This window comes from Empidonax traillii, unplaced genomic scaffold (assembly GCF_003031625.1).
Source record: "Empidonax traillii isolate 1590-97213 ecotype Southwest subspecies unplaced genomic scaffold, ASM303162v1 scaffold308:size980311, whole genome shotgun sequence".
NCBI lineage: Eukaryota > Metazoa > Chordata > Aves > Passeriformes > Tyrannidae > Empidonax > Empidonax traillii.
This window is the reverse complement of record NW_020955501.1, coordinates 226,379-249,523: the sequence shown is the minus strand read 5'-3', so window position 1 is coordinate 249,523 and position 23,145 is coordinate 226,379. Positions and strand designations below refer to the sequence as shown.

Genomic DNA, 23,145 nt, shown 5'->3' with positions numbered 1-23,145 from the left:
CTAGTAAACAAAACTAAGTTACCATTTTTTCAGTAGTGTTTGAGTACATGAAGCCTTGAACTCTTCAGTTTTGTATTTTTGGTTTCTTAATAAAGTGAAGCATTTCATTTATTCCTTTTAACTCGCATGTTTGTATACGTAACTCTTACTTGAATATTTAACTTTCGCAACCTGGTAGCAGAAAGTGTGGACTACAGTTATTACTTGTGCAACGCTGCTGCTAAGGAGTAATTTTTGTGTTAGCTCAAGGTGGAGTTCTGTGGGTTTGGGCTTTTTCTTTGTTATTTTTTTTTTTTCTTTTTTAGCTAGTCAGTCAGAAGCTGAGTCATGTGTGCTTAGGACCTGAAACTCATTGATGAAAATGAGGAATGTTTTACTCGTGGTGTTTGTAAAAGGGACAAAGCTTCATCGTTTATTGAATTGCTGCTTCACCTTGCTTTAACTTCGTGTTGTAGATTCTTGCCTTTAGTGTTACTAATTACCCGTTCATACCTTGGTTAATCTGCTGGCTTGGCTGCTGCTGCTCTACTAGGTGTGGTAGCTTTTTTTTGTCTTCAAGCTGTCTCACTTCTGGAAATGTACTGCTTAAGAACACAAAATAGAAAACTTCAGTAGTGCCTCAGCGTTGAGATTCTTTAAGAATCAAACCCAGCAGCACTGAAGTCATGTTTTTATTGACACATAGTCTGTGTGTGGTGTCATCTTTGCAACTCACCTGGTTAACACAGGGACTGCTCTTAGTTGGAATTCCCATGGAACAGCTGGAAAGGTGAAATAGCTGTTTCAAGTCTAGTACAACTGCTGGGAGCTTTAATCTTCAGGGGTACTCCCAAGTCCAGAAGAATTCAGCTCTGATGAAGGCAGGACTAATCCTGCTGGAAAGGGAGTCTCTTCAACTTGCAACTTGGGAGCGAAGCCCACTTGCAGCATTATCCTTTTTATGTTTAGTCACTGGTAATTGTTGATTATAAATAATGCAGTTGGCCTTAAATGCACATGCGCATTCCTCAGTCGAAGTTCCTTAACTATCCCCCTTCTAAGGAAGTTTTCACCAGTTTAGGCAATTCAAGTTTTACCTATTTAGTCAAGTAATGAGGAAAATAAAACTTGTGTTCTGAGAACGTCACGAAACAGTCACCTGAGCCTGTTGGAGCTCTGCCAGTGCCAGGACTGAATGATGAGTGGAAACCCTTCCTTGGAATACCTGCTGTGTTCCAGTTGCCTGACTGCTGTCTGGTTGGATCAGTTAATTGTAGGAGGTCTTGTACTCCTGCGCTGGGTAAGTTTTTTCACAATAAAATCTCCTGTTTCAGATTGGGTTTAGGGAGCTTGTGAGTACGGACTGTGCTCAGCTGTAGCTCAGGGGTTGGAAGTGGTGCTGGGTCATTCACTCTTCCTGGTTCTGTGATCCTCTCAGGCACAGGGTGTGACTGTTGGGGATGGTGCTGTGCAGGGCTGAGGGTTGGACTCGATGATCCCCGTGGGTCCTTCCCAACTCAGCATATTCTGTGTGATACAAAGCTGGGAGTTCTAAAAGTGTCCAAGCCCAGGAGGTTGTGTCAGAAGAGTAGTCAGGGAATTAAGAAATGTGCAAAGTAGTTAAGGCAAAGGCATCAATTCAGAAACCTGGCAGAGGAAATGTGCTATTTATTGAACCTTGAAATGAAGGAGAGTTAGTCCTCCTTAGGAACACCAGGGATGCCCTTGGATCTCAGGATTCCAACACCCAATCTTTTTTTTTTTAGAAATGCTGAGGGACACTGCAGCACTGGAAATCAGTGTGCCAAGAAGGCTGGAGTAGAGTTAACAGTGCAACAAACTATCTTTTCCCTGTAGAGATTGGTTTGTTGTGTTGCTCACGCAGTCTGAGTGTAAATAAACTTCTGCCCTCACCTTCCTGAAACAGTTTGCAGAGTTTGGTTGCAGCCAGTTCTTTTCCTGCCCTGGACTGCAGGTACTGGTCACTTCCTCAGCTGAGTTTTGGCAAGCTGGTTGGCTCTGAAGCCAGGAGTGATGGCAGTGCCTTACAGGTAACTGAGACACCAAACCTGCACCTTTGATCAGTCTTTTTTTACCTGGCTGCATTAATTTACAGCCTGGCTTTGTATGTAGGTGTTGACTTTTGGGCTGAGCTGAAAAGTTTGCCTTTAAGAAAATTTTTTCTAGCACAAGCTGCTGTATGAGCATCCTGTGGAGGAGCTCTTGGCCGTCTCTGCCAGCGGCCAAGGTTGGAGACACTTTGAGCTGAGAACTCGTGTTGGGAGAACATGAATGACTGTGCTTGTCCTAGCCAGGAGCTTTCTGGGATAACAGACTTGATGGAGCTTACTGATGAGCCCAAACCACAGTGTCCTTAGTTATTCAGTAATCATTGAAATGTTGACACACAAACCATGTTATTTATGCTCTAGCACAGCCTAGACCTTGGATTACAGATTTGAGTGTACAAGGCAAATATTTTTAATGGGGTTGTGTGGGTAATTATCTTCTAGTTCACAGATTGAACGGAATGTTCAGTGAGTAAATGACACTTTGCCCAAATTCCAGTGTTCCACAAGCTGCCCCACTGAAACTGTCCATTGTTCATATTTGGGCACTAGTTCAGTATAGGAAATGGACTGTTGGATTGTTATTTTTCTTTTGAGTAGTAAAATGGCTGATGTCTGTTTTGCTGTGATCCTGGAATTCTGTGAGTAAAAGAATCAGGTTCCCACATGTTCAGACTTCATGAACAAAGACTGAAAAGGGCAACTAAACCAAAAACTAACTGCAAAGTAGATGGTTGTAAACAAGGAGTTCCTAAAGTTGTGGCGATTGAGAACATCTAAGAAAACATTACCCTGTGTCCTTCCTCCTTCCTCGTGTGATTGCTGAAGAGGCAAAGCCAATGATGAGACTCTTCAAGCATCAGGATCTTTCACCATGCAACTATTTAAGTCTTCTGCAGAAAATGTTAAGCCAAAGACATCAAATCAAGTGGTTAATAAATGGTCCTTGCTTGTGTTGAAGTTCTTTTTCAGGTAAGACTTTGCAGGTAAGGGTGCTGCAGTCTGATTTCCCAGCAGTGATTACAATTCCCGCTGCTCCTGCTGTATAAGCTTTTCACTGCAAAAAACCAGTGATGACCTTTTCCCAGATTGGTGGCTCCCAAAAATAGCTCTGGAGGGGGGCAGTGTGTCAAGACTTTTTCAATTGATAACACCATTAAAAAAAAAACAGTTGTGAACATTTCTGGGTCTTGGGGTGGGTTTGCAGGACAAGTATTTAAGGAAAGAGTTCAAGCCAAAGAAGTTTGTCCCATTGGGAAATTAAAAGGTGGGTTGTAACTAGCATGGAATCTGCAATTTTTTCATTGTGTTTTGATTCTGGATATAGGATTTTTACTGGATATAGGATTTTTACTTCTTACTTGTAGCTGGGTGCTTTGCTTTATTTGAAAACCTGTAACTGAGACCTAGTTATAAAACTTACTTCAAACTGTAGCAGATAGAGCAGATAGATCGAGCGGTTACTGTATAATTCTTTTTTTCCTGCTGGCGAATGGATGTATCACCTGGGAACGTGGGGGTGATTCCAGGCTGGAATGGGAATTCCCAGGGGAGCGGAGCCGGGGATGGGTTTTGCAGCACCGGGTTTGGCCACGCGGTGGCACAAACCGCCCGCCCAGCGGATTTTGGTCCCATTTAATAAATAGACTTTTTTTTCCTCTAAGCTAAATCCACTGAGAGTGCGAGATACGCCGAGGCCGTGAATTGCAAGAGGAATTTCCCCCCCCTAATGCTGTTAGCGTTGCAAAGCACAGGCACTGCCATCGTGCTCCTTCTCGTTTTTTTTTTCCCAATCGTCAAATTTAAGCTAAAAGTATTTTAATAATCAGAGCTTACTAGGCAAAGCCTTGATAATTGACACTGGATGAAAGAATCATTTCACCTGGAAAAATAATTCATGCATTAAGTGCTGGTCACCTGATGTTATAAAACAAAAATGTGAGGGACATGCAATAGTCAGATCTAGCACAGTCCTGGCATGACATTTATGGTTTGATCTTGTAGTAAAGTCATCCTGTGAATAGCAAAATGAACAGAAAGCTTGAAGGATTGGTGTCCTGAGTATTGCAATTCCTATGTTGCTGTGAGGAGAGTGTCAGTAAGGGAGAAAGATGCTCTTCCACTTGGACCTTCACAACAAATGCAAATGAAAACGTGGGTATAAAACCTTCTTTTCTGCTTTTCTTAAAATTAGAGAGAGAGCAGTTTTATCTGCTTGGGTTGATCATGCTTTTGAGAATTATTTGTGTTTCTGTTGCCATTGCCCTCTACTGAGTGGACGCCGGTTACTGGTGGTTTGCCACTAGCAGACGGTTTTATTCCCTCTGAGCAATGGATAAATCCTACTTCTAAATACATGGCATGTATAAACACATGGCTGTTTAAAACCTGCCATGTTATGTTTTGTAATGCCATTTTCACAGGTGCTGCCCTGACTACAGAACAGTTTCTTCTGTATTTAATTCTACAGACACAAATGCTGATGTGGTTGGTTATTCCTTGATGATTCTGTTTCCAGCTCTTCATCCCAGCTGACTTTGCACATGCTAAAAAAAGGCTTAGAGCCCAAGAGGGAGTAGGGAAACTTGTAATCTCTTGAAAAATCAGTATTTCTAACTAATTAAAAAGGATCTGGAGAAGGTCTCATCCTTCATCTTTAGCTGCAAGTGACATCTGAAAATGACATTTCTGTATGAAAATCACAGGGATTGTCAAATCCTTCAGAAGAAGAAAAGGGGGGATTTCTTTGATCTCCGTATCATATCCATTTCCATAGTCAGAATCTCGTTTTGAATGGTTGATTTTTATTCCAGTTTGCTTTCCTGCAGTACACATTAAGAACGGTGGCAGATACAAATGGGATTCTTTTTCTTTTCCTTTTGTTTATTGTATTGAAAATACGTTTTTTTAGCCAGTTCCATGATTCCAGGGTGTGTCTTGTGATTTTGGGATCTTTGGGATGACTGTTGCAGCCGGCAGATGTAAGTGATTATTCAGATTATTAAACATTACAGCAGAGTGAGGAACAAACCAATCGGAGTCACAGTGGTCGAGAGGTCACGGAGGAGGATTTATGCTGGGTTTGGTTTGTGTTGGCCCCAGAGATAAGACCAGTACCTGAAACTGTGTAACTCATTCTGGGTCTTAATTCTGGAATTCAGTTTTCCTGCTTTTAAATTAATTAATGAGCTGCATTTCAGGTCTGATGACTCTTCAGGTTTTAATCAGAGTGTAGGTTTGGAAGCTGCTGCCAACACTTGAGCCAGCTCTTTCTTCTGTCCCCGCCCTCTCCTTGCTTTTGCCACTTAGATCCAAAGGAAGAAACTACAAAAGACAGGAACTGTGTCATTCTCATAGATTGAAATAGGTATGTTTTTAACACCCCAGATGTCCTTACTGGGAAGTAATTCCCACTTCCCTTGGCTTCTGGGGACGTTCTCCCTTGGGGCGATAAACTTGTTTCACGGAGCAGCTGAATGAAACTTTTCAGGGAGTTGTTTTACCCAAAAGAACAAGAGAGAAATAAGTAAGGCTGCAGGAGAAAAACTGGCACAAATCTTAAATGCAAAAGTTTTTCATGGTGAGATATTTGGGTAATTAAGAAAATCTGACTACCTGAAGGGTCCCAAAACATACACAATTACAGGCAGTAGCTTTTAGCAAAAAGGATTTGGCTTCATCACGTAAAAAAGAATTTGTGTAATGTTTTATTTATACAATTATCCAATTTTATGTAAGCTTGACATTGAGGCTCAGATAATCAAAGATTTGATTAAGTTAAATCTGTGGGATTTGCACAAAAGCCTAAACTACTTTGCAAAAATGAAATGTTTTCTTCAGTGTATGGAGTAAGATGTTCAAGGCACTACCAGAATACAAAAAAGACAATAAAAAGTGTAATCCAATAACTATCAGTTAGTAAGTGGGACCTCATCCAAAGAAACTTTAAATGTATAATTTCTTTTTATCTACCTGCTTAATTGGTCTTTGAATCATCAGTGTCTTCATAAATAATATATATATATTAAATCAGCTTTAGTTTACATATGTTGCACCGTAGAAGTATTTCCATCTGATTAGGCCTAAATTTTATTGCCAAAAAGCTGTATTTTGTTTTCTGGCATCGACCAGCAACTTCTCATTTTCTTAATTAGAAAAATATTTTTCCATGATAGCGTTAGCCCGGTTGAATTAACTCCAGGATTCGTGTTTGTTTTTCTTTTTCTCCAATCTGAACTGTTCAGTTTGTCCTTTCCAGTGTTGTCGACTCAAAGAAAGTTTCCTGCAATGTTCTCCTGAGCGTGGTCTGCTCTCTGACTCATTTGACCAAAATATCTTCAACTACTTTGGTACGTCCTGGGGAGCAGAGCCCTGCAGTGGCCACTGCCACCCTTTGGTCACCATCTGTTGGATGGCACTGTGCAAGGAAGTGCTGTAATGACTGAATTTCTTCCTCCTGTGGAGGATTTTTCATCACTTTTGTGATTCTTTGCTGATCTGAAGCGTTGGAGTCGCTCACCAAGAGCTGTCTTTGTGCAGGGTGTTCCTGCCAGAGTCGGGGCCCAGGGAAGAGCTCATGAAGTGTCTTATTCCCTCACACCTGAAGCCGCTCCTTCAGCATTGTTGAAGTCACAACTTTATCAGGAATCATAAGATCTGTGTGTATTTGCAGCTGCTTCTCACTTTAATAGAGTTCCTATGCAGCTTGTATAGCCTGTACAATATCTTTGTGCCTAATACTTTCCCACAAGGTATAGAAAGTCTCGGTTTTACTTCTTAAACTGTTTTAAATTGTCCTTTATAATGCCTTGAAGGTTTCTGTTGTGTTGGAAATTAAAATTTATGGTATTTCAGGATTTGCGGTGGAAAATCCTAATGTTGGTGCTGGCCAAAGTTAATACTGTTCAACCACGAGGAAAAAATGAAAAAAAAGAGAATATGCAAATACATCAACGATCTCAGAAGTCACAGAACGATGGCAAAATACAGTTGGAATAGACCAAAAGAATTAATTTAGTTCACCTTCGTGCTGCAAGGTAAGACCAACTGTTTCCATAGTATCTCTGACAAGTGTTTGTCCAGCCTGCCCTTCAAGGCATCCAATCCTGGGGATTTCAGAGCCCCTCCCTCCTACTCCTCTGCAAGGAGGGTGTAAAACAGATTTGTTTGTTTTCACGTGTCCAAATCCCTCCATACTTCCTGGCTTATCACTCATGACTCTTGTTCTGCTGCTGAACTCCCCAGGCACACCAAAGTTTCATTTATTTTTCTTAAGAATGTCCTGCTTTGCCTGTTTCTTAGCCTGTGTTTATACGAGCCTTAGAAATTTCGGCTCGGCCCGGGAAACTTCAGCCCTATGAGTTTCATCCCTACTTCAAATAAACCCACAAAACAACAACAAAAAAAAGTCTAATAAAGGACTTATAGACAGAGATGAAAGAAAATTTAATTTTGCATTAGTTCTAAAGCAGAAATTTGAGTTTTGTAGCTGGATATTGTGTTAAGTATTCAACAGAGCAATAGAAGAGAAGCTGTAGCACCTAAACCTGGTTAGATCCTTGGATATAAATCATGTTTGCAGACCTGTGCTACCCACAGTATTTTCGTAGGGCTACAGCCTTACAGCACTTTTCTTGTCGTGAAAACATATCCTTAATGTCAACTCTTCAACCCCCTTCCTTTTTTCTAATAAAAATGCACCTTCACACGTGATCCCTTAATTTCAAAATCTCGATGTAAAGAGAAACACTAACGTTGCTGGCCGGTCTTTTGCAGTCCTAGAGAAAACTTACAGACCTAAAATAAAATTTTCTGTCTGTTTGGTCATGCTAAAAAGAAAAAAAAAATTTAAATGCCTCTTTTTTTTTTTTCTTTTTTCCAGTGTTCTAAGCAAACGTGTACAAGGTACTTCGAGCTGTTGTTCACTCGTGGGTATCCACAGTTCTGTGAGTGTTTACCAGTTAAAAGAACGTTCCAGGGCCTGTAGCAAAAGCTGTCTGTGGAGAGTTCAGTACAGCAAGACAAGCTGATGACATCCACGAGGATAAACACCACCAAACAGCGGTTAAAATCAGAGCAAAAAGCCCCTCTCGATTGTGTGTTTTGGGTTTGCTCAGGATCGTGGCGCCCTGTGTTGGGAAAGCACGAGTTTGCAGTTCAAAGAAAACTTATCATGGGCTGGATTTTCCCTGGAGGTTGAGTGCAGCCCTGGTGTGTTGGAGTCAGGGGTGACAAGGGAAAGGGGTGTAGCTGTTAAATGCCTGAGAAGAGACGCCACGGAGTTCTCCCAGCTCAGGAGAAAGTGCTGCGGTGTGTTAGCACAGCTGGACGTGCACACCATCCCTGGAGGGAAAGAGAGGATTTGTGTGCTGGAAACCTTGAGGAACAGCAGGGCTCAGCCTTTTCTGCCTCCTCCCCATCCAGTTCATCAATAGAGGTTAATGTGAGGATTATGCTATTTTAAATAATCAATTTTTGCACTTTTTTTTTTTTTCTTAAAAACTACAGTTAGCGATTTAAGCAAAAATCATCTATCCTTTGAGTGAGATTTGTATTTTCCTGCTTTTGTCTGTGTTGTATTCCATAGTCACTTGGTCAATTAGTATTGCCCATTATCGTGCTTTGAGTGTAACACATCAAGGAATAAGGCAGGGAAGGAAAGATATTCTTCAGTCTCTTTGAGGGTGATGCAGTTGGCAAATGATTTTTTAAAGTGCAAATCAAACCCAATTGCACCTATATACATCTGAGTAGTTCCCTGATGCAAGGGACAGATGAGTTTGCTTACACAGCTGTGGGGTGCTTTGTGTAAGTGAATTAAATAAAATCAGATCTATGGCTGCTTACCTGGGATGTCCATTAGAAGCCAGAAAAGTTAGCACTGACATTTGAGTTGGATGGATGTTGATATATCTATCGGCTGTTGATGTATCACCTTATTAATAATGTCTATCAGTGGCAGAGAAACAGTCTGAGAAGCTTTAAATGAGCACTGTTCCATCCTCAGGTTGCTCAGGAGCAGTTCCCCTGTGGTTGATTGTCCTCCCAGGGCCTGGGCAGTGACACACGAGGTGCCCGGTGCTGCCCCCGGGCTGCAGTGGCAGCTCCAAGACTGCTCAGATTGGGTTTCCAGAGGATCAGAGGAATAAATTCAGAATTTGTTCCTGCAAATAATCTCCAGTGTCTGCTTGCAATTTGCTGGTTCCACAGAAAATTTTCTGGCAGCGAACATGTTTGCTTGGATTCTCACAATTGTTTTGGTAAGCATATTCTTTCCCTTGACAGGCCCCTCTTGGCAAATATTTCAAATTCCTGTCTTTCTCTTTTTACATTTTAGCTTTTCTCAGGGTTTTTAGCTGCAGCTCTCTATTATTTCTAAGGGCGGCTCTACATGTCACTGCATTGTCACTACATGATGCAGAATTCCTAGGGTTTATGCAGAATTCCTGCTCATCCTTCAGGATATCAAGGAGATTGTGGCTAATAGTAATGAGAGAAAAATTCTGGAAAAAAACCTGGAGAGAAATAAGCAAAAGTCAGACTGGTCATCATTATTAAATGGGGAGCTAGATTTTTGTAGGAACTGAAATTCAAAATTTTCAAAGTTATTCTGTTGCAAACAAAATTAATTTTTGATTTCAACGCTGAGGATTTTTTTTATATATATATATCAAACTTTGGTAACATTGGAACATCCAGGCAGTGGGAATGTCTTGGGGTTTCCAGACTTAATTTTGACCTCTTCCTCCCTTGGACCCTGGAGTTACCCTCCACTTGCCAGTTGTTTGCAAGGAGCAAGTTACCACCAGAGGCTTTGGAAGTTCAGAACACATCTGGGAAGCCAGATGGGTAAATCAGGGCCACAGTTACTGCCAAGTTTGCTGGTTTCCAGATATATAATATCTATATAATAAAGTGGCAGTGGAAAACTGTTTCATCCTGAAAGTTATTATGAAGTCCAGTCAAGAGGTTGGTGCAGAAGTTGTGATCAAGCAGCAGAGGAGTAAGAGGGATAATAAGAGGGAAAATATAGAGTTGACAAAAGGAACCAGGTGGATAAGAGCTGATAGAGGTACCTGAAGAGGTGGAGCCAAAAGTCACTAAATGGATTAGTGGAGAGGAGATGTCACCTAAAGGTGAAAAGATAACTCATGTAGGGGCAGTGGCTTGGGTGGAAATCATTTTCCTATAGATCAGTAAACACCTGGGGCTGAAAATAATATTCAACCTGGTGACAACTTCTAGCAAAATAAAGAGTAAATAAAATAATTCAGATTTTGCTGACACATTAGTATGTTATGATTGTGATTTTTAGTCTCTGATCTTGCCTTCATCACCTTTAGATGGCTTGTGTGAGGATAAAGAAGGGGTTGATATGGAAATGCAGGGGAGATGAACAGGGATAGAAAGCTTATCAAGTTTTGTTTAAAATATTACTCTAGTTTATTTCACTGAAAAAAAGATCTTGGAGAGGGCTGAAAACAAGATTTTATCATAGCAGAGCAAAATAAATGAAAAATACCAAGTAGATCTAGCTGCTATTTTTCTTTTACGTGTAAAATGCTGATTACTATTTGTGATAGAGTTCAGAGTGCAATTGGGAGATTCATAAAAATACTTCCATGTAATTATTTTTATTTAAAAAAGGTGAAATAGCAACTACTTTAAGAAGTGTTTTCCCCGGGTTTGGTTTTTACTGAGCAAATCAGGGAAACGGCGAGTGCCTCAGTTTCCCCTGCCAGACACAGACGTGGTACAGTCAATCCCTCAGGGGGCCCTGTGATTTCAATCAGTGGGGTTTTTAGAGGTTGTGCTTTTTCAGGCTGAACTCCAATCTGTTATTTTAGTAAACAGAGCTCAGCTTTCCCCCAGAAATTTCCGTTTTTCCCGAGCGTTCGAAGGGTGAACGCTCCGCTCTGGCTCCGGTCCCTCTGTAAGTGTGCAGATTGCTACGAGCAGCAATCTCCCTTTTATCTGTTTGCTGAAGCACATGGACTTGTTTCCACTTGTTCCTGGCTGGCTGGTGTTAGGACCCAGAGAAGAGGCAGCGTGATATAAATAGAGTCCCAGAATGGGACAAAGTTTGCGGAGGAATAATGACATCACTCGGGCTCGCTCTCCACCCAAAAAGATCTGGGATGGAGGTGAAAACGTGAGCTGGGCAGCTCCTTTCAGCTCAGTTTCGGAGGGAACAGGCAGAGTTTTCCGCCCGATGGGCTATAAGGAAGTGCATTTTCTTGCGAGTAAAACTGCCACCGGCTCTCTGACAACGTGAAAGTAAAAGTAATTGCAAGGAGAGGACAACCCTAGGAAGAAAGTTGAAAGCAAGATCTTTTTTGTGTTTTGGAGCAGAAACAGAAATATTTGACTCCTTTCCACGGCACAGCACAACTTTCGGATTTGATGCACATTTCTTTTAATTCTCCTCCGATCACGGGAATTTATTTGGAGTTAAATGAAGATATCAAAGTGTGAAGCAGGAAAATACTGCTTAAAGGGTCTGGAAGGATATTTTGCCATCACTGAAGGAACGGACTTTTTGAACCTGCACGGAAAATGACCTTTTCAATACCAAAAGTAGCAAAGGAAAACTTATGATTGAAATCTTACAGGAGTTTGATTTCAGTCGTACTTTTAACCTGCAATAGACCATGGAAAGTTTCTTATCCCTGCTCTGTTGTCATTATTCTTTGCTGATTTTATTTCAGCAAAAATACCAGGTAATGTTCCGAGCACGGTCAGTGCTGAGATATACTTGGATTCCTCTTAGCAAGTTTTGCCTCACTATGTCTCATTATGTAATATTTTGTGTGCAGGTGTATGGAAACTATTCCCAGCTACCCAAACACCCAGGTAAGGAACGTTCTATTTACATTTTACGACAATGTGCTCCAATATTCATTTGCTTTTCTGCTTTGTGTTTTTTTATTCTCTAAGTCCCTCCAAAGAAACTGTGATCCTGCCTTTGAATGTCAGCTCTGTATTCAAAATGTAATAGCCTAAAGTATCAGACTGTCCCAGTCATTTTAAATTCACTAACCCACCTACTGAATATTCTGCATAGAAATATATTTGCAGGAAAATGGCTTGTATTTGCTCTGTGGAAAAACCCTATATGCACTTATTACCTTTTTTTGAGCGTGTTTTTCTGAATCAGACCTCGACACAGGCTATTTTCCTTTTTTTTTTTTTTTTTTTTCCCTCAACGTTCAGCACTTTCAATTCAATGATTTACTGTCAGATATGTCAGCTTGTATACTTTGAAGCACTTTGGCATGGTTTCAAGTCATCTACCCTCCTCCCAGCCTCCAAGCTTCACTTTAAATCAGCTACAGAGTGTATTAAGGGATCTCTCATCTGTTTTCAATGTAGAGAAAACTTATTCAAAGCTTATTTGGGGTCCATGTGTGTAACTGCAGAATTCTTCTGTTTATAGGAATAGTTTAACCTCAAGCCTCATGGTGGTGTACAAGCACAATTTTACTGCTTTACCAATTCATGTGTAGCTTTGTGCTTTTTAGTTTTAACCAAATGGGATTATTTTCCAGTCAAACACTTGAAAAGACGTGGAAATGCCATGTTGGCTGCCAGTGCAGTAGCTTCAGCCTGATTAGTTTCTTTTGTTCCACCTTTGCCCAAAAACAAGAAACACAATCCCATTCCCTATAGATGAGGATCACTGGCTTCTGGCTTGGTGGAATAACAAGGGGGAGAAAAGCCTCCTGCAACAAGTGGGGCGAGTTACCCAGCCCTGATTCTGGAGTGCTCTGTGTGTGTGTGTGAAGCACAGCTGCAAGAGATGCTTTCTGGATTTGAACCAGGCTGCAAAAAAAAGCCCTTGTGTGATCTTGTTCTAGTCAGTGTAGTCACCTGTGGGAAGGATATTGCGTTCAAAGCAAACAGGTATTTGCATGCAGAGGTCTTTTGGCTGGAAGTGGGGTAGCTGTAGATGTATTTCCTTCCTTCTTTTTTTTTTCTTTTTTTTTTTTTTTTTTTTTTTTTTTTTTTTTTTTTTTTTTTTTTTTTTTTTTTTTTTTTTTTTTTTTTGGGTCCATTTTCACAGCTTTTAAATGCAATCTCTCTAGAATATTGCTGCTTCTTGTGAGTTTGATGCCAGCCATGGCAATGCCTTTGCTACTAAAATGCTTGTACCGTGCTGTGACACATTTTTTTGGCATCAGATAATTTTCTCCAGGAGCTTTCCTATCTCTTTTTCTCCCTTTTTCTAACTATTTTTTTTTTCCTACCACCTCTCTTAAATCCTTTTTTGTCCCCTTATACAAAAAGAAGATGTTAATGGGAGCAAGAGATGGTTGCATGTAAAAGCACACTGTGAACCAGCAGGTATGTTCTGTGCACTGCAGATGGAGCTGGGAGTTTGATGGAAGTCACGTGGAGGAATATTAGCTCGGGTAGCCTATGTGGATGCTCTCACTGCCACAGAAATTTATAACTTTCATTTCTTTTGCAGCAGCCAGAATATGCTCTTTGAAGATAGAAATGCTAAAAGTTTTGTTCCTATATCCTGTTTTTCTCAGTCTGCTTTGCTACGCTCAGCTTAGTTGAGTTGGGGTTGCTTGGAATTTCAGACTGGATTTTGTATGTGCTTATTCTGTGTGATTATTCTCTTATTCTGGCGGTATCTTTGTCCTTTCATTAGCAGTTTTGCCTTTGTCTTCCAAACAGTCAAAGGAAATGTGTAACCATAGAACTTTATCAACTTCCCTAAAGATATCCCCATCTTATCTACTTATGCTCGTGCTCCCTCTCTGTGGGAAAACCTCTCTGACAACTGCAAACATTTAGTTAGGTGTGTTAATAACAGATCCTGGTCAATTATGAATCATTTGTTAGAGATCTTGAGTATAGTTGAGTTTGGAAGCAAGTTCTGAGTAGTTGGTGTATCCTCACAAGATGCAGAACTTTTACTTGTATTTCCTCAGATCTGCAATTGCTTGCTGTGATGTCTAGCAATTCTATCAACTTTGCGCATATACTAAAAACCCAAATCCCAGGATCCCACCTGTGTCACACTTCAGACACTAAACCATGAGGGTGGAAGCCATCAAACTGCTCTCCACGGTGTGCATTTGGCAGTTTAAGGATGCAAATAAAATTTTTGCACCTTCATATCCGTGATAAAGAAATCCTGTTTGTGTCCAGGACATTAAAATGATAGAATAATTCTCAAAGAGGCAAGGTGTTTTGGTCTCAGGAGTGAAGAAGGGTGTGGGATAGTCTGCAAATGTCAAAGGACACTGCCTGTGACTTGTTTTAATTTGCACATCAGGTGTGGGAAGCTTTTCCTGTGCTGTGTGACAGCTGAAGTGGGTTTTAACAAACTTATCTCTATCGGCTTCTCACCTCAGGGTCTTGAAAGATTGCTTGGGATTGAGAAATGATTGTAGGTCAGAGAATTAGAGATATGGTGTAATATAAATGTTTGCTCTCTCTGTCCCTGTCATCCACTGTGATCCCCCCCTCCACCTCAAAGAAAAGATCAACTCAAACTGGGTCGATGGGGCATCACTGTGAACAAAACACATCACTCTCATTTGCACTCACAGGAACATTTCTATATATTTGTCTCAACCTTCTAAAACTTCCTCAGATGTGGGAGATTATGAATTTATTTCAGCACAGCTGGTTGAACTGATTGTTTTGAGAATAAAGGGTTTCTTGAAGGTAACAAAAGTTACAACTCATGTTTTCCTGCATTATTAGGGCTCTACTCTTAAAATAGAGCTGTTATCTTAACAGAAAATTTGGTTGTTTTGGTCAGCCTGCTTCTGCCTAAGTTTCAGTCATCACACCTCCTAAAATCTGTTCAACCTCTGGTCAGCCAGACTGTGCAGATAAAAGTACTGGTGGAATCCAGCAGCTTTGTCAGCTTGTCCACCTGTTGCTAAGTAGGACATTTAAGAGAACAAAACGTTCTCATCAGCCACCAAGAGCTGTTCTGGTTTTGGTGCAGCGAGAAGGTTCTGAAGGAATAGCTGATGATGCCTCGAGGGGGAGCAGCGAGTGCTCTTCCATGGGGTGCTTAATATTCTGGAAATTCTTCTCCTGAGGAAAATCAGATTCCTTCTGTCAAAGGAAGTTCTGCTGTACTGCTGCTGAGCTGAGAGCTGTCTGGAGACATCAGGAAGGCTGGACTCTGCTGTCGTGGTTGTGCAGACACCTGTGCTCTCACCCACAGGACTGCTCCTTCCTGGTGTCTCCCCACGGACAACCACGGGGGAAAAAGCGCTTGGATTGATATAAAGTCAAGGTGTTGCACTGGTTTTCCACTGGATTTTTGATGAGAGGATGAGACCCGTGGGAACTCTGTAGCATCTTCTCCTACTCTCTGGAGCTGCAGAGAGCTGAGTTACCCCTGGAGGAGGCAGGAGCAGGAGTAGTTTGCTATAGAGACCAAACAGTGCTTGGTACCACCCACCACGGGCTTGAGATCTCAGCAAAATCTAGAAATTCCTCTCGGCTGACTCCTCAACTGTTACTTCAGTGAAGGCTGCTGGATACAAGCAGAGATTTAGTCAGAGATTGTTGCACATTTTAAGTGCAACTAAACCAAAAATCAGTTGAATTTTTTTTAAAGCAGGTTTTCTGTAGTGGTTAATCAGGTGGCTTTTATCTACTGAGCTGTTTTGATTCATGATCTCATTTATGCACCACACTGAGTTTACAGAAAATATTTTCGTTTACTTAACCAACTGACCTCCTTTATTGTCATTTTTTTTTGTTACACTCCTTGTTGGTCCTTTCTTTAATAATCTTCTCAACTGTGTTTCTTGCAAGGGTTCAAAGTTCTCGCCTCAGCTTCCCATTACTGGCCACTGGAAGATGTGGATGGAATTCATGAGTTTCGGGATACCAATGGAGGTAGTCAAAGGATTCACTGACAATGGCAATAACATAAGTATTTGTGGCAGTCTGTAAGTAAAAGAGGAGCAGTAGAAAAGAAAGGGTTTAGCTTTTGTGCCCCAGCAGTCGAGATTTTTTTTTTTTTCTCAGTTTTTTTGCAGTGCTCTGATGTCCAAATGATGCCGTATTTGTGAACTGATTTTTATGGAGTATTCTCAGAGGTTTTATGGGCTGCCTGCGCATTGTTAAGGTTATAAAGAGAAAAGGTTTATGATCCAAAGAGCCATTGAAATCACATTGTTATTAGTGGGTTTGGTACATGCAGAGCATGCACTAATCCGCTCAGGGACTGAGATCTTTGGCTGTGCCAGCAGTGCAGGTGTCTCCTTTCTGGTTTTGGAAGGAGTTAAATGCCCAAATTCCTCATGCACTTTTAAAAATTGCTGGTAGCATCTATAGAAAGAGAAGTGTAAACTCTTATCTGGATACTTCTTACTCATTTTTATCTGCTTTTGGGTATGGCCTTAAAAATGGTATTGCAGCATTAGTTCATATTAATTCGTCGGTTTTTCCAATTAGGCAAAATCAAGAGAGATTTTAAGGCAGAACTCACTGTGAATGAGTCAGTTGTGAGGACTGCAGGATCCCAGAGGGGATGATATTAAAGGCCAGTCTGGTTGGATTCAGCAATTCTCTGGATCTGACGTTTCACATCAGGACCCAAAAGGGTGTGTGGGGCTTTCCAGGGATGTGCAGGTGATGGAATTAATGGAGTTCCAGCAGCACCCAGGGCAGAACCACGACCCTGCAGGGCCATTCCTTTCAGGTGAAATGCTCAGCTCTGCTCTGTCTCCTTCGGAGAATCAAAGGTCTCTCACTAATTTTCACATGAACTGTTTTTTCTCCTCTGGATGAGGATTCTTCCCTCCAGGGCTGTCCATCCTGGCAGCTCAGCTGAGCTGTTTTGTCCCAGTGCAAGGAGGGGCTGCTGTGACTGTAATATCTTCATCCAGAAAGAACCACTGCAGAAGATTAAATCAGGAGTTAAGAGACCTTTACAACCTTACCGTGAAAAATGTTACCAGAAGTGAAAACTTATTGCTATTTATTACACAAAAATGGCAATATCAATCTCTGCAATCTCTGGTCCTAAGTCTGAAAACGATCCATAAATATCTAAAACCTTTTATTGCAGAGGTGTTCAAGTATTTTTAGCTTAAACTCTGACCTATCCACAAAATTTCTGAAAGGAATGGAATTGGCTGAGCAGAAATATATCTGGGCAATATTCTGCTTCTATTAGGAGCTGATGGCAGCATATTCCTATTGACTTCAATAGAATAATAATTTAGATTATAGAAAGTTACCATGTGAGTTCTCTAACAGTGTGTTGAAGTCATTTTCTGACACTGGACTTCATGTAGTTTCAAAAAAGGTGAAGTGCTGCATATCTAGCCCTATTTTGGCAATCCTATTACAACAAAGTTGTTTCGAAAGTGCTTGAAAATGATAAATACAAAATAGAGCTCTGGGAAAAATGAGAATTAACGTCAGAGTGTTTTTCAAATTTTGTTCAATGACATTATTTCAGCAAAACTCATAAATCTTTTTAGTAGTATCTTGGCAGAGATAAATCAGAACAGAATGGAGTTCCTGATCCTGCAAACCTTCACTTGCAGGAATGGGACTGGCTCACAAGAGCGATCTCTTTTGACTCCTATTATGACATGGTGTTAAAGAACTTTATAAATGAGCCAGCTGCATGACTTTGCTGAAGAGATTTGGAGGACTTTGTCACACTATTATTTGCAGAGGGTGCCAGGAGCCAAGTCTTTATCTCTGCAGAGCAATTCCGACAACGCTGAGTTCTTTCCTTAATTTTGTAGTGGATGGCTCAAATTGTTCTCAGCTGCTCATATTCTGTCTGCTAAGACAGAGATATCATCTCAACTGCCTCCAGCAGAGCTTTTATGTATCTGTCTGATATTTGACTTTGATACACAAGAAAACTTTTCTTTATTGTTATAATCTACTGCAGGTGACAGTTTGCTTGTTTTTGATACCGTTCTGATGACACAACTCTTCTGTTTATTGCTGGAGTCTTTCTTGTTTTTTCCACCCATCATGTCATGCAATTATTTTCATTCCATGTTTCTCCTCTTAAATCCTTGAAGCATCATAATCTGTCCGTCATGTTAATCCATTTTATTTGTTGAAGTCGTTGTGCACGAAGCCAGATTTATATCTCTCAATGCATTTGTGTTGTAGAGAGCGTGTCAGCAGATTAATTTTTGGTTATCTCAGCAGTTGGAAGCAATTGAAGGGAAACAATCAACTCAAAATAGAGCAAATAAAATAAAATAAAATAAGTGGCCGTATTCAGGTTTTCCATCTGACCCCTCATTTTTCCATGTATTTTTATCCTGAGGGGTTTGTGTGCATTTTTCCTTTCTTTTAAGAGCATTTGTCTTTTTGTTCTCTGGGCTCAGATGGTCTCAATCCGAAATCAATGTGTCTCCATTTACCTTCATGGGTTTTCCATCAAGCTTTATTTGCCTGCCCAGGGTAAAAAAATTACAGTGTGCAAGATACTGTTAAATTATCAACATCAGAAAAAAAAAAATTAGAGAATGAAATTTTATTGCCAGATATTAAAAAGTTGGGAGTTTTCTTGTGTTTAGATGGAATTTCTTGTATTTTATTTTGTGCCCATTGCCTCTTGTCTGTTCACTGGGTCCAAATAAGGAGAGTCTGGCACTATTTTTACGTCTCCCATAGAGCATTTTTACACACTGATGAGACCCCTGAGCCCTCAGATCTCCAGGCTGAGCAGTTCCCAGCATTCCCAGCCTTCCACTGGACTTGCTCCAGTGTGTCCATGTCTCCCTCACGCTGGGGAACCCACAACTGGACATGGGATAGAATCGCCCACAACTTTTGCACCAGTGTAATGATTTTTGTTATACATGCATAGTTCCTTACCAGCAGGAATACATTTCATAGCCCTTCATCTGCAGTTGTATTTTTTATATTTTTTTCTTCTCAGTAACTGTGAAGAAAACACTGTTTTGGTGATGCTGGATTTGCTTCACTCCTGCAGGTGAAGAACGAGACATTCACGTTCCTGCAGCTCCCTGGGGAGAAGCTGTGGGGTCATTTGAAGGGCCACTGATCAACATCTGTGCTTTGTGCTGAGTTGAGAGATATGAACTGGTCGATTCATTACTGATTGTGTTGATTCATTGTTTTGCTTATTTGCTTATTTTCTTTTGTTGTTCCACCCAGCTCTAAGAATCCACAACTTCACTGTGCTCCCCTCCCATAACTCTACCTTTGTATATACCAATGACTCTGCCTACTCTAACTTCTCTGCAACTGTAGGTGAGGATTTATATATTTTTTTTTTTTTTTGTTCTGCATTTGTCAAGCTTGGATGGTTCTTGTAACGTTGGATTCAAAGTTAACGCTGAGTTTTGCTTCAAGTGGTTTGTGCTCACGTTGTCACACCCTGGGTTACTCTGAATTATTAGGAGAAGGGGATGTGCCTCCAAAACATAAAAAACTTCTGTTAGTCTTAATAAAAACAGAGACAACATTTCAGGGGAACATATAAAAAAATAGGTTGATTTTTTTTTCTTGTTTTTCAAGGCTAAACCTCCAATTTTAATTATTTTGGAGTATTTTTTAAAGGACACGTTAAGAAAGGCAGATGCAAACAAATTTGCAAAGCCTGGAAGTAAGATCTTGTCAGCCATGACAACTTTGACTCACATGATGTTTAAACAAAAAAAAAGAAAAACAGGGAAGCAAGAATCTGCATATATATGTCCATTTATTTATTTAATTTTTAACATCAACACGCTAGGAGATAAAAGGAAGGACAGAAAATCCCAACTCACCAGGCAGAAACCTGACAGACTGCAAACCAGTTACATTTACAGCAGCATGACACTAAAGTCACTTAATTTAAATCCCTAGCATTTATACTGTGTAGGTGCAATTCAAATATGACCTCTTGTCCACTTTATGCTTAGGTATTAACTCACATCAAGTTGTTGGAAAATCTGACCTGAGGAGAAGGCTGGAAATGGTGAAACTCTCATTTGGGCTGCTCAGATGCGAAGATTTTTATATTGGAATATTAAACCCACTATTTTTTTTTTACTCTCTAACAGTAAAAGTATGCTGGCAAATGTGAACTCTATTAATAATGAACTTCAAATGACCCTAATTCCTTTCAGTCCTTTCTTATCTGCTTTATAGACCATTTGCATAGTTCTCACATAATAAAATATGTTCAATATGGACATTATAAAGAGTGACATCAGTGGCAAAGGAGATGCTGTGGAAACAGAAATGCATTACCTTATGGGATTTATTCTGGCTAGATTAGCTTCTAATTCAAGTGCCTCAGGAAGAATTTAGAAATTCTTGCTTTGCTCCATAGTACATAGAGCTTTAAAAGAAGCAAAATTTTATCTGTCAATCAGAGGCAGGACTTGGTGATTTCTTGGAGATGTATTTCTGTCTTTTTAGTGTAGCTTGTCAAGTTAATTTCACTGAATTATCTTTTTAATGAAAAGTGGGTTTTGATCACAAGCTTTTCCTTTCAAAATATTAAAAAAAAAAAAAAGAAAAGACCTATTCTGTTACAGTTTTGATTGATTAAAGAATTTGTTCTCTAACACAGTAAGACAACTCTAGGGTGTGTCTGGTATTCAGAACTCTAGAAAGCATAAGATTTATTCAGATTAGTTTAAAATAATAATTTTTGGGTGCATGGGTTCTGTCAAACAGTCTTAGTTAATCACAGAGCTGAGTGACAGATACAATATTTACAAATTTGAAATAAAAGAGAAACAAACCACCAACAAGCTCAAACAAACAAAAATACCTTAAAGAAAAACAAACACACAAAATCAACAAAAGCAAACATACAGTAGGAACAAGATAAACATCTGAGGTGTAAGAGCCTTGTTAACATCACGTTTCCAGGGAGTTTTATGTGAATGCTAAACTACATTTTGCTTTTCCTTTAGATATTGTAGAAGGAATGGTGAACAAAGGCATTTACGTCACTGAAAAGAAAGGTGTTACCTTTCTCTTCTTTGGAAGCTACCAAAATTCTTGCATTAGTAATCCTGAAGTTTGTGGACCTGAAGGTGAGCAAATTTGTTAATTATTGTGTACATTTCTTTTGCTGTCAAATTGTGTAATTCAATAATCATTGTTTCTTCCTCATTGGAATGTAAACTAAAAATCCAGCTTGACAATTTTTTTACTTCTAAAACAACTGAGTGTTGATTGCTGAAAATTTAGCCTTTTCTAACTGCAATTTAAATTAGAACTGATCACCAACTACTCAGAGAAACATTTTACAGTGTAATTAATTCAATCGGCACCAGAAATAAACTTACAGAGCCCAAAATCTTACCAGTGGCAACAAAATTAATTAATTCCTACAAGAACAGCAGTTTGACAAGCAGAGAAGTTGTAACACAGGCTTCAGATTCAGGAGACAGATTCAGAGTGGCCTCTTAGTGGGAAATGGGTTCAGGTTTTCCAGATTTATCTCTAGAGACCACAACATCTGTAGGTCTCTGGTGTTATGGAATCCATTTGTCCTCACAGACACTTAAATCTCTTCAGTTCTGTTCCTCTCCCCTTTTTCTTGGGTTAGGTCACAAAATGACAGGTGGAAATGGGAAGGGCACAAGGTTTGACAACGGGTTGGTTACAGAAAATGGCTAAAACTGTCTCTGAGTGTCAAACCAAACATTCCCCTTGTCACTGGCACCAAACATTCACCAGGGATTTAAATGTCTGTGCAAATGGAAACTCAGTAGGAAATGGTGGCTTTCTATAAACTCCAGCAGGCCCTAAACTTAAGCAGCATTGTTAATATTGAATTTTTGTTTTGTTTTGTTTTTATTGATTTGGGCTGTTCTTCAAACAGGTAACATTGCTTGAAATAGGATTGCTTTTGAGCTGATAAAACAAGAGCTGTGTAGGAAGTTTTTATGAAAGTAGGAGATACTCAGAGAGCAGATGGTACGTGGCTGTGACCTGAGAGTATTGGAAAAAGTAATTCAGTGTCCAACTGTAGGTATATTTGCTGATATGTGCTGTATCTTTTCATACCTTTTTTCATACCACTGGGAAATAAACATCATCAGGAAGTCATATTGTTTCAACATCTACAGTATAATCTAATAATGAGAATAAATTATTTTTATACTACCAGAGCACTCCCAGCATCTCACAAATAAGGACATTAAAAGCATAAAACACTGAAATGTCCAGTAGACAAAATGTGAAGAACTCATCCCAACCAGAAATACTAAATCACTGTAGCAGGCATTAATAAAAGAAAAAGGGGAAAAGCCAACACTCTCTTGTCTAAAGGGAGTGTCTTTTCTAATCAAATGTGGTGAGAATAAGGTGAAATTTTATGATTAGAGGTAATTTTATTCCAGCCTGTTGTTGCTCAAACATCCCTTGACTGCCTTGGTTGTGTTGGGGTGAAACTGGTGTTAAACACACCCAACCAGGGGAACGAGACGCTCTTGGGATCTTCCCAGACGAAATACTCCGACCTATGAAACCAAAATCCCACTCTTTTTTTTCCTGGGCTGAATTTCCTACCATCTCAGGACTGTTATTTTTACTAGGGAAAACAAATTCTTCTCGCTTTTGAAACGTCAAAACGTTCTTCCTCCCCCCTTTTCCCCCCCACTTTGCTCTTTCTCAAGTCCTTCTCAAACAATGGTTTTCTGTGAGCAGTTTTGAGCTCACTGGAGTGGCATTTTCGGTCAAAAGAAACATCTGTGAAAGAGGCAAGAGAATGTTCTCTTGATCAGTAGTTCGAGCACATTGGGAGAAGCTGGATTTAGACAACATAGGTGAAGTTGAAATTAAAAAAAAAAGAATGAACAGAAAGGTCAGTTAGACAGGAAGATGCTACTTTGTTCAGCTATTTATTCTGCAGTAATTTTTAGGTTTTCTGCTAAGTGTATGTGATGAAAAGATCATGTTAAATATAAAAATATTATGTACCAAATATGCCATTTCTGATGACTAGAGTGAACTAAGGCTTTTTTATCTTTGATCATAAAATTATGAAACACATAAAAAACTGTGGATTTAACAAGAAATGTACATAGCAGTTTGAGAGCTTCATTAACTTGTCCTGGGCTATCTGGTAGCAAATTGGCAAAGTTCATGCTGCTTGGAG

The 23,145-nt window shown here is 39.9% G+C and overlaps 1 protein-coding gene across 1 annotated transcript in view; it reads left to right on the top strand.

Annotated features, from left to right (window-relative positions):
- Positions 1-11,683: 11,683 nt before the first annotated feature.
- ADGRD1 (adhesion G protein-coupled receptor D1) overlaps positions 11,684-23,145 on the top strand; it is a 127,901-nt gene continuing 116,439 nt past the window's right edge. The window contains exons 1-4 of the mRNA XM_027891047.1: positions 11,684-11,767; positions 11,864-11,900; positions 15,846-15,929; positions 20,951-21,073. Of these exons, the coding sequence (XP_027746848.1) occupies positions 11,699-11,767; positions 11,864-11,900; positions 15,846-15,929; positions 20,951-21,073 (313 nt within the window). The 5' untranslated portion in view covers positions 11,684-11,698. The remainder of the gene's footprint in view (positions 11,768-11,863; positions 11,901-15,845; positions 15,930-20,950; positions 21,074-23,145) is intronic.